At 38.6% G+C, this 12,438-nt stretch overlaps 1 protein-coding gene across 5 annotated transcripts in view; it reads right to left on the minus strand.

Moving 5' to 3' along the window:
- ARAP2 (ArfGAP with RhoGAP domain, ankyrin repeat and PH domain 2) overlaps nt 1-11,718 on the minus strand; it is a 136,651-nt gene extending 124,933 nt beyond the window's left edge. For 3 of the 5 annotated variants that reach the window (XM_041125443.1, XM_041125438.1, XM_041125447.1), the window contains exons 1-3: nt 11,576-11,718; nt 6,553-6,728; nt 4,509-5,564 (exon numbers count right to left, since the gene is read on the minus strand). In XM_041125443.1, the coding sequence (XP_040981377.1) occupies nt 4,509-5,416 (908 nt within the window). In that variant the 5' untranslated portion in view covers nt 5,417-5,564; nt 6,553-6,728; nt 11,576-11,718. Of the gene's footprint in view, nt 1-4,508; nt 5,565-6,552; nt 6,729-7,375; nt 7,393-11,575 lie in introns of those variants that run through there. The other 2 variants (XM_041125440.1, XM_030024793.2) reach the window with 2 other exon arrangements.
- Nucleotides 11,719-12,438: the final 720 nt, after the last annotated feature.

Consider the following 12,438-nt stretch of genomic DNA (forward strand, 5'->3'; position numbering starts at 1 on the left):
TCATGGTTTAACCCCAGCCAGCAACTGAACACCACACAGCTGCTCACTCACCCCCCTCCCCGCCCAGTGGGATGGGGGAGAAAATTGGGAAAAGTAGTAACACTCGGGGGTTGAGATAAGAACAGTTTAATAGAACAGAAAAGAAGAAACTAATAATGATAATGATAACACTAATAAAATGACAACAGTAATAATAAAAGGATTGGAATATACAAATGATGCACAGTGCAATTGCTCATCACCTGCCAACCGACGCCCAGTTAGTCCCTGAGCAGCGATCCCCCTGCCCCCACTCCCCCCAGTTTATATACTAGATGTGACATCACATGGTGTGGAATATTCCTTTGGCCAGTTTGGGTCAGCTGCCCTGGCTGTGTTCCCTCCCAACTTCTTGTGCCCCTCCAGCCTTCTTGCTGGCTGGGCATCAGAAGCTGAAAAATCCTTGACTTAGTCTAAACACTACTTAGCAACTACTGAAAACATCAGTGTTATCAACATTCTTCTCATACTGAACTCAAAACATAGCACTGTACCAGCTACTAGGAAGACAATTAACTCTATCCCAGCTGAAACCAGGACAAGTAACAAAGTTGGGGGATATGAAAAGATCGATATATAGAGTTCGTCAGTCTGAAATTTTATCTGTGTAGCATTCTGTACAACAAACAGGTCTACCATGTTATAAATCTTCTTAAGCTTTTTCTTTGAACAAATTGCTGCTCTGAATGATGCAACACTAGCTATTTCACCTAAGAGTGACTGCTAAATGACATGATCCAAAGCCTCTAAAACTATCTCTACACTTACTATCTTTAATCTTGTGCTAAAGGCATGTCAGTGGCTATCTCCATCCATTGCATTACTTTCACTATTCTGTCTTACAAAAGCCTCAATATTTCACTCATGTCTGTATGGAAGAAGTCACTTAAACCAAAAGTATCAAGAGAGACCATGAAACTTCCAATCCACTGTGTTTAACCCTTTCTTCTGTTCCACAAAATGACTGGGGAACCTTATTAAAATTTTAAGACTTCTCACTTAAATATAGGATGCAGGGTCTCAGAAAGAGTGACGACTTTGTCTAATAAAGATGTTTTGGATGCAGATTATTTTAGAAGATTATTTGCAATCCCCTTAACAATTCCAGTGCTTCTAAACTTTTGAGTGACCTTTACTAATTCTGTACCAACAGAGCTCATAATGTTATGATAAGAAGGAAAAGTCTAGCTGACGAGAATCTAGCATAACTACACATCACTTCCAATACTGATCAACCAAAAACTCTGCTAAAAACTGCACAATAACCCCACTATCAAGAACACTGTGTAATTGTTCCTTTTTTTTTTTTTTTTTTAAATTCTGCACCCCTCAGTACTACAGTGATGCCACATATACTTCAAAGAAGAAAGAAAACCAAAATATTTCCAACTTCTAAAATGCTGTGGTGTCTTACCAGCTGACAGCATGTTTTTGTTACAGGCAAAAGCCAGGAGCATAAGCGAGGCACAGGGAAAACAGATATAATTGCAGGAGAGGCAAGCACATTATTAGTAATAAAAAGTGACATGGTCACAGCACTAGTAAGAGCCACAAGGAGGTCCACTGTATGAACTTTTCGTGCCAGAAGGCACATAGGAGACCATGAGAAAAGCATTTCCTTACATAAAAATTTAATGTAATATCCATGAGCAACTAGAAGGAAATGTTGCGTTTCCCAGAAGATTTCAGCAGGATTTCTCTGCCTCTATGGTAAAGCCTTCACACAATGTAATAAGGATGAAGCCAGCATCTATCAATAAAAGTCAGTTGACAGTGTTTATCTATGCAATTCTGTAAGACAGACACTATCTTTCCTGAGGTTAAAGACGCTGCAAGCTGCCATTTTAGAGTTCTGTATTAACTCTTTGCCTCTAAAAAAAATAACCGGCAAGGTTATCAAGAAAGTTTCTATGAAGTTTAAGTTCTGTTTTGAAGTTCTTGTTTAGCCTTGATCTTCCTCAGACAAACTGCTACTTGACCTTCAGGACTTCCCTATTGTTATAACCGGAGCATAAAGATGAAGAAAAGCTGGAGCTCACAAATTAAAATGGTGGGCAATGAAGTTAGTGACGCAGTCATATATCAATCACTAATAGATTGGGATTTGGAGGACTTACTTCAGTGGTGGTAAGACTACAAATATAGCATATTCTCTCTACTGGATGATTGTTTCTCAAAAGACATTAACAGTACTCTTTTAGTAGCTAGTTATTGTTATCTTTTAGGATGAAATTCCCATTTCAGCTCAGCAGGAATAGCTTTATTATATGAAGCAGGGATAATCACTCCACAAAAGTTAATGTAAAGCTACTCCCCACCAAAAAATGCTTATACTTAAGTTTAAATAAGCACAATTTTTTTGTGATTTAGAAGGCACTGATGAAACATTTTTTAAGGCACACAAAAATCTCTTAATTTTAGCAAAGAATCTTTGCCTCTCCATCTGTTCAATCAAACAATTGTATTACAACATTTAATATTGGCTTCTTTTGATAATCTAAAAGAAACTTATAAATGCTGGGAAAACTGCATTTAGGGCATGTATAAACTCGCCAATGATGTTTCTAACTGCTGAGATACACAGATGAAAAAGACAAGATAAATACAAAGCATTCTCAGACATGTCCCTTCCAGGGATAGCTAGTGGTTTAAGAAAAAAAAAAAAAGAAAATTGACTAAAAAAAGTGCAACCTAATGATTTGGATATGACTACACCGACAAAACTTTGCATATGCCTTTGCATGAATTTTTCTTCTCTGTTTCAGAGACTTAACCAGCATGACGAGTAAAAGCTTATAGTTAGAAACCAAAAATATCACAAATTAATCTGTGGGGAGATATTCTTGGTTTACACAGACTGTAATATTGTGATCAACTGCACATTCAGTGCCTATTATTTTTAACATTCAAACAATATTACTATTATTAAGATAGGCCTGGCCTTAAGTTCTAACATCAGACCTTTTCCTCTACATTCCATCATATTTTTGCAAGACAAGCTACAACTAATACTAATTCAAGACAATAAGTGCTACTTACTAATTTGTGGATTCAAATTATGAACTCAATCATTTGGATGGCAGAAAAATCCACACCCACATCACATGAATATTTTTGAAACAAATTCAAACTCTCCTATGCAATTTATTGTACCAAACTTTATTGGACGCTATCCAATACTATCCTTACCAACGATGCACAGAACTATCCTTACAAAGATTCCATAATTCTGAAAACCTGCCACATGCAAATTTTTTTTTTTCTTTCCCTTTTTCCACTTCTTTTTTCCTGCTGGAATGCCTCAAAAATATTTTTATACTACAAGCATCATTAAAAGCTAAGGTTTTGTTATTGTGAGAAACCAGCAAAAGCCAACACCTAATGCAGCAAACTGATTGCATTCATTCTCTGAGTTAACAGTTAAACTACAACCAGTTTAGAAATTAATCTAAGAGCCATCCTGAAGAAAGTCCTTGCTTTAGACCCACAGTATAATGTAATTTCCTCCTCCACAAAATATCCTATTCTAATTTAAAACAAAAATGTACATATTTATATTTACATATAAATTTTATGTGCTTTAAGGCTAAGATTTAAGAGGCTCATGTAATCATCTTGTTATGCCTATGCGTGCAATCATATCAGATATATCCTCCTTTGTTTACAGGGTGGCTACAGCATACAATGCACAAAACGGACAAGAAAGATTTTCTAAACTTTGCCCCACTTTTTAGATAAAACTACATTAATATGTGTAGGTATATAAAACTTCCTAGATCTTTCTTGTAAGTTACATATGTAAAATAATAAACTTGTATTTTCCAAGAACAGTTTCTCTTGAAAGGTAGATAAAACTCGAATACTTGTGTTTCACAATAATTGTTGTCTCATCATAAAAAAAGATTTTTATAATTAAGGGTGAATTTTTAGCCTTGTTGAAATCATCACTTTGTCACCATTTTCCTGTGATGAATCAGAATTTCATCAGAAACACTAGAGCTAAGGTCTAATTAATATCATTAGCAACGTTTTAGTTTAGAATAGATTCAACAGCTTTTTCTGTTACTTTTCAATCTTGGTTTTGTAACACTTGTGCATTTTCATTCTTCCCGTCTTAACAGCATACAGATTAAGTTTAAAAAATGCTTGATATAGCTGTTTTTAACAAGGGTTATATCTAAAGCAATAAAGATTCCTTTATTTGAAAATACGTAGACACAGAGATGATTGGGGAGGTTATAAGGAAACACTATTCCAAAATTTCCTTTTATACTCTCATTCGCGCTTTTAATTTGTATTGAACCTTAATCCTCCTTCAGTTAATTTGGCAACATTCATACCAGATCCAGTGTATTTACAGCACATATTAAAAAAATCCACAAAAAAATGACATAAAAAAAATGGTGAGAAACCCCAAACCTAATTTCTACAATGATAGCGATTCTTCATCAGAAAGAAACAGCAGTTACCTTGATGAAGCTTGAGCTTTACTTGATTCAGGAATTTCTGGTACAGGTCGATGCCTTAATATAAAAGACTGGCTTGCTCTTGGAAATACTTTCATGCAGTTTTGCGTATAAGAATAATATAAGTCATTGTCTATCATTTCTCCTTTAAACTTAAAGAATGGAGAATTTGGCTCACTATCAGATAAATCATCCTCAACTGCAAACATCAGATGTTTGTTTTCATTGTATTTTGTCTCACATGAATGAGCAAATGAAGAAGGAGGATCATGAAATGCCAAACAGCAAGCCAAGTGCTCATCAGCTTGGTATGCAGCAGCTTCTTCCAGTGATGTATCTGGCTGAGTATTCATCTTAATACTTCCACTTGGATTGACAGCTTTTAGTATGCTGTCTGAATTCTGGTATAGACTAGAAAAATCCAAATTTGTAAAGCTATCATCATTTGCCTCCAATAAATTTTGTTCTGCAAGTTCAAACCTTTCTTTATCAATGCAAGCTTTATTAAGAAGTTGTTCTGACAATGTTGCAGGTATCAAGCTAGTCTCATCTACACTGGAACTGCTTATTGGAGACTCTTGATCCGAGGACGAATATTGCTTCTCTTCCAAACCTTTCAAGTCTTTGAATTTTAGATTTTCACGGAAAAGAGAATTTCCTTGCATTTTTGAAAGAGTGGTGTCTAATTGCTTAAGAATCCTTCTGCGGTGCCCTGTAGGCAACACTCCCATTTGCTGAAGCACGCTGTTATTTATTCCCACGCAATCTGTCACAATGTTATAGCCATATTCTTTAAAGTTGGGAAGATACTGCCCCAAGTTAATGTTGACCAAGAATTCTTCAATATCAGCGTCATTGCCTGTGGATGACATGATGGCAGCTTCATTCCGAATACTGCCCCGCACAGTCATGTAGAAATATAGTCAGGATGTGTGCATATTCACTAGCAACAAAGCTCTCTAAATTTGGTGTCAGCCAACCAATGGAGAATATCAGTTTCTTCAAGACACTTCTTCGAGTTTCTTCAGTTTAAACTGATTTTTTTTAAAGACTGCAAACCTATGGAAAAGAAAAAGAGCATTAAAAAAAAATCCCAGCTGAATTCACATTAATCTTGAATAAAATTTCAAAAGGCTCCCTGTGATTTCTACAGTAACTTTTTTAAATTGCTTATATATGAAAATTTCAAGGAGGGTAAACAGCATAACCTCTCCATCCTTTTATCTTTCCATCCTTTTATCTCAGCCTGTATAAAGAGAATAGAGAAATCAAAGTCTTAGCACAAGGAATACAGTCTGAAAACATATAATCCTAGTAGTTACGTTAAAATGAACAGCTAAGAGATGAACCACTTATCTACATACACACTCTCTTATTACACAGTACTTGGATATAAGAGGGAGAAAAAGTGATCTAAGACCAGAGCTGGCACCCAAAGCTTTCCTATTCCCACGCTAGCACCAGTTAACTACAGCATAGGGCTTCTACTTCCTTATGTTCTGATCTTTAAACTCTTTTTGGCACAGAAACACACTTTCAATGGGAAAAAGTAAAAATGACTGGCTAGAACATTCTATGTGAACTGCAAGTTCAAGCCCTCTTCAATTGAGAATCCAACTGAACAAGTACCATAACCAATAAAATACTTTACAAAGGTAGAATCACTTCTGAGTATGTGGGGGGCAGGGGGGAAGCGCCTTAACTGTTTAAATAACCACAGTCAGAAAGCTATGGAGGTGATCAAGATACATCTTGCAGATCAGGCCCTTCAAAGAACTGTCACGAGGGGAAACAGGTAACTACTAGCTTTTCAACTCTGTCAAGGAAGCATTTTTCCCTTGGCTACAAACAGTAGCAGAGGCATAACCCCATAGGCAAGTTCTGGCCTCCATGCTAGGGATATTTGATATCTCAAGTGCCCATGACAGTTTTGCCTCAGTATTTTCCAACTCAGCTCTTGCACTCTCCAGATTCCACCTGAGTTCTTCTTTCATGGGCCATATCCAAATTCACGGTTTACAGAATCCAAAGCGGACGGAGAACCTACCATTCTGAAGGTGTTTGAGACAGCCTGAAATCACATCTCTTTAAAGAAGGTTTCAGATCAACAGCAGTCAACAGGTTTTTTCACCTCCCTCTTCCTGTATAAAGAGTAAATTGGCCTTAGGGAAACCTGCTGACTGTAGCAGCTGTCCTGGCGTGCAGGTACTAGCCTTAAGCAGCCTGGAAAAGAAAGAACAGCTTCAGTAGAATGGCGTAAGACTTAAGTAGCAATTAGAAAGAAAAGAAATCATATGCCCAGAATATATCCATGGTAGTAGGTATTGATACCTTATTCTTCAAAGTATTTCCTGACAAAAAGGGCACTACTTATGATCTAGAATTGAAGCTTAAAAGATTGCCTACTTTTGTACTGTATCAATTCCTCCAATAAAGGGCAAAACCTCTTCCTGTAAGATTTCCCCAATGTCTTTTGAATAACTAAGTTATTATTCAGAAAAGCAGTCATAAATAAATCTTTACACCGCACCTCATTCCCCAAAGCCACATACAAATAAATATAAGTTTAAAATCCTGTACTGAATGAAGCACAACCGTTATCACTGCTATTGGCAATTGCACTTTATTATGATTATGAAATAAATTATTAAATCACTAACTTTATCACTAGAAGTCTTTTCTTGCAAAATTTTGTCAATAACTATTACTCCCACACTTGCAAAAAGTGGTAATCGAAATCAGGTAAAAAACAAACCTCTTCATCCTTACACCATACATATATATATAATGTGACATAATAATAAGAAAAAAAGATTATTAACAAACCCACATTTTTCTGAGAGACATAAAAATCAATGCAGCACACTTACTATAAATGTTCTATTATTTAAAATACGTCTTTGGATTCTTGCTAATCTCTTTAACTTCATTTTGGGGGCAGTATTTTTTATCAGCTTTGATCACTGTCCACAAGTCTGAGAAGTGTCTTATTAACCTGAATATGAAATTCATACAATTAAAACTTTTTACAGCGAGAACTCTATAGGCCAATCAGATACCAACCTCTCAGGAGAGATGAAGTTTGTTAGGGAGTTAACCCTCACTAAAAGATTCCTAAGTCATTTAAATTCAAAAAGCCTTGCATTGAGCTAAACTGATTAACAATCAGCTTTTAGATTTAACTTTGTCCTTTCCCAACCTGTGTACTTATCTAAACACTCATCATTCCTTTAAAAATTTCAGACATCAACATTTCCTCAAGCTTTTCACGTAAGCCTCTAGCCACAAAAGATAAAATTCAACAGTATGGCCTCCACCCACCTCTAAACCCTGAAAAATACAAATATAAATACATAGTCTCTTAAGAAGTTGAATATATATTCTGAGTATAGAATGAGAAATAATTAGTACAGAAACTACTAAAGCAAGCAAAAAGTATCAGGCAGGCAGTGTTTGTGCCAGAGAATAGTCTTTCATGTACCCATTAATGGAGGGGGGGGGGGGGGGGGAAACAAAAAAAAAACCACCACAACCACCACGCGTTCAAGTGTATAAAACTCCTACAAGGTTAGCATATCAGTCTAAGCATTTTAAAGTTGGAGTTGCAATTGGTTATCTCAGCCACTTCCACCTTCCTTGGCAGTTCTGGGTTTCATGGTGGTGTTTGGGTATTTTTTTTCCCTGAGGTGTTAGTGTTTATTTTCAGACTGTATCATTTTCTCAATCCCTCCACCTTCAGCAGTAACAAAAAAGACACTTAGGAAAGTAGCTTCTAGTTACATATTCATAAATAAATATATATTTTTATACAAACATATATATTTATACCCCCACACACTCTTTTCAGTATCTAAATACTGTTTTTTCTACATGCGGTAACTTGCCTACACCTTATTTTGGAACACCTCCAGTGTTGTTACTTCAAGAACTCAAACAGCCATGTATTATCAGTTATTTGGATCCCAACCCATCTGTGTATAAACCACATAACAATGCAGAGGATTACCTAGCACAGAACTAACTTTGTTTCCAAGTTTGCAAGAACCATTACTTTTTGCAGTATACTTTATAAATGAAACATGCAGTAGACCGAGAAAGGAAGAAACTGCCTGCTGAGAACGCAGTTTGACCACAAAATGCCAACACTGCTAGAAGCTGAAGCCCAACCCATTTTCTGTTTCTATACTGTCCGGGTTTCAGCTGGGATAGAAACTGTCAATGCGTCCATCAAGATTTATGAAGACATTTATGAAGATCTGGCCTAGCTATACAGCTGGTTAGATACCAGTAATTTCACAGTCACACCTATTTTGTGGGTCTGAGCAAAGGGTTATACTGACACGTGTTTTAGTTTGACTACTCAGCCAACGATTCAAGTAACAAACAGCTAAACAAATCTACACACACTCGTGAATGTTTGCATCGCAGGCTAGGAGAGAAACACTGAATGGTTTCTTACAATGTTTTATCCTTACTAAAGGCTTAAGTTCAAGAACCATACAGAAAAGCAGAACTCAAGACCACCTTATCCAGTATATTAATCTATTTCAATGTGATTAATATCAATTAAAAAAGAATTTAATCTCCTCCCTAGCTTTAATTGCCGAATAAGTCATAACAAACCCTAAGGAATGTTTGTACAGCATTAGGTATGTGGTGTGTGTGTGTGTGTATATATATATATATATGATATATACACATTTATATGCATACATTGATTTTCACATCCATATTTGTACCACAACAAGTTTCAGTAAACAACAGTCTTCAACATTAGTGCACATGGTTGCATACATCCTGCAAAACAAAATTTTTCCTCTCAGCAGCAATGCAAAATAGATTTTTCCTACAGTTTTTGATAGAAATAAATATCAAAAAAGAAAAGAAAAAAAAAACCAAGGGGAATTTGGCCTTGCTTAAATAAAACTGATTCTTGCTGTACTATCACATTGTCCAATATAGAGTAACTAAGACAAAAGTCATCATTCAACATGGTTACTAAAACCAGGAAAATGCTGTAGAGTTTATACAAAAATCAAGCTTCTTGGAAGACACTTGACCATTCAAATTTATAGAAATGAGGGTAAAACATCTAAATTGCTACGTGGAAAAAACAATACAAAGGAAACCATCTGGGCTTTTTTTCCAAGAAAATATGTTTTGGCAGGGCACAAATTGCAATTTGTGTTGCGTATCCCAAGCCTTATATGGGATCATCCAAGTTTCTTTCACAGAAGATGATGTTTCTCACACTTCTTTTCAAACTGATTTTCATGTTCTGTCTTTTCCCATCTTATGGAAGGGGCTTAGACAAGGAGGTACAACAACTCAGAGTGGCATAACAGTTCTTTTTGTTTTACTAAAAGTGACAGTGAAATAGAACCAATGAAAAATGACAACACTGGCACAGAAAAACATACATAACTTTCAGGACCTTTCCTCACATGGAGGATAAGTACCTGCATCTAACATTCTGAAAAACTGTATCAGTTGATTCTATGATTCTTCCATTCTACGATTTTCAAGTTGAAAAGTCTTCAGGACAACATTGATTGGAAGATAGACAAACCTATCTTGAAGCAAGCAAGCAATCCAACTTTTAATAATGAAATGCGCAAGCAGGAAGACATAGCTGAATATAGAAACGCTCAAGTGAGACTTTTTTCCTTTTTAAGATCACTACAGCTATTAGCCTGAAGAAAGCATCAAACCTTTAGAATTGCATGGCAAGATAATCACACTTTAAGCAATCAGTTCAACAAATACAAGCAAGTTCAGGCTTGCTCCCAGCTTCTGCTAAACCACTACTAGATTAAGATCCAAACAAAGAGGTAAAAAACCCAAAACAAAACAAAAAAACGGTACAACAGGACTTACCACGGTGCAGAATGAAATCTGCCAGTAGTGAATTTAATCTTCCCATTGTACTTAACTGCATACAAACTGACAAGATTAACAGGCCTAGAAAACGTTGTAGATCATTAAAGATCTTTCAAAAAATTTACATAATGCAATCTGTGTACTGACTGCATGATCAAAAAAAAAGAAAAAAAAAGAAAAAATCTCTCAAAAGACCTTTGTAAAGTGGTTACTTAATTCATTAACATTTGGGTCAACCCAGAGCAAGATAACCAATTGCAACAATTCTGATAGAACTGTTCCCCTTCCAAATGCAAGGAAGTTACTAAGTGTAGTTCAACGTAGGGGTAATTACGAAATACCTTTAATCACATCCTCTGTTAAAACATTTCTCTGTTTTTTTTATTTCAGAACAGTTCTCTTTCAGAGAAAAGTTCAGCCACCTTCGCTATCTTGGAGTCAAACCTCATACTGCGAGAAATTCAGTGGAACAACTTGCAGAGTCTCCGGAGTTAGGAGCTGCATGGCACGAATAAGCAAGCTAAAGGTGGAATTGGTTGAGTACACTTTAGCAAGTTGCTGTGGCAACACTCGGGTGCTGTCTCATTCACTTTGTCTTTTCCGTCTAGGACATCCTAGTGGCTCTTTGACTTTCTCAAAATGAACTTCATGCGTTTTCTGATAAAATTTCCAGAAATATACTGGCAGCTAACAAGAAGTCTGTTTGTGTCTAACTTCACAAAAACAACTCATAGAGTAAACAAACACGCAAGAGTAAAGCACTGCTCCTTAGTATGACATTCACATACAGACCGTTAAAATAATATAAAGCTAAAAAGAAAACAGGAGGAAAAAAAAAATAAATACACGCCTTATTTTCTACCTGCCTACAAGCTATTTCTTGTCAGATTCCAACTTCGGTATCTGACACTTATCTGAGGCATGCCCTGTACCGAACCACTCCGCCTCGCCCCTGAACTCGCCGGCAACTTCAAAGCTGCTCTCCGGCAGGGCGGTTTTCGCCGGCCGCGGCGGTGCCGCCGGCGGGACCGGGACCTCCAGCATCCCAGCAACGGCCCGCGGAGAAGCTCCGTGCCGCCAGCGGCCCTGCCCGGCCCGGCCCGGGGCGCAGGCCGCCGCGCACGGGGCAGCAGGCGGGCAGTCCTTGCCCTCCACCTCGCAAACTCCGCAGCCCGCCGAGGCTGGCTTACCTCTGGCAAAAAGCAGCGGGGGAAGGGGGTAGAGGTAAGGAAGAGCAGGACTTTAGATCGCTTCAGCTTTCTTTTCTCTCTCCGGCTCTCCGCTCGCTCGCTTTCTTGCTTGCTTTCTCTTTCCTTCCTTCCTTCCTGCCCCCACACCCCACCCCCGCGCTGCTCCCCGGCAAGCCGCAAGCCGCGCCCGCGGCGCGGAGCTCGCTCGCTCCCTCCCTCCCTCCTTCCCTCCCTCCTGCGCTCCCGCAGAAGGCGGCCGCACCTAGGCGCGGGCGGGGAGCGCCTGCCGCTCCGCGCCCGGGCCGCCGGGGCGGGCGCTCAGGGCGTGCTCGCCGGGCAGCATATTTCTTGAGGAGTCAGGAGGAAGAGCCCGCTTGCAGCCGCGGGCTTCGGCTCTGGGAGCGCTTGCTGCCCCAGCCCATCGCTTCACAGCCGCCCGCGTCCCCCCGGCCCGCAGCCGGGGCTGGGATGGCGACGGGGCTCCCTCCCTACGAGGCAGCCGGCAGGCCGGCCAGCGAGCAAAGGGCTTCTTCCCGCCATCACCTCCGGCAGCACACGGAGCCACGCTCAGGGCGGGCGTTGCAGGTGCGAGGGAGCAGTATTGCCTTACAGTCGTGGCACAGCTGTTGCGTGATCACTTGCTTTAAATAAATAAATCGATCGATCAAATCACTAAGCTTTCAGTAATGCACATAACTTCCCCACTTCTAGGAACTCGCCCACATCTGTGAATTACTGTCGCCCAGCTGAAACTAGCTTTTTGTTACACAAAACGAGACTGAAAAGTACCTTCATATGCTCCATTGGTGCACATATACATCTTCCTCTTGATGTATCATTTCTGATTTTTTCTGATCAAATCC

This window comes from Aquila chrysaetos, chromosome 1 (assembly GCF_900496995.4).
Source record: "Aquila chrysaetos chrysaetos chromosome 1, bAquChr1.4, whole genome shotgun sequence".
Classification (NCBI taxonomy): Eukaryota; Metazoa; Chordata; class Aves; order Accipitriformes; family Accipitridae; genus Aquila; species Aquila chrysaetos.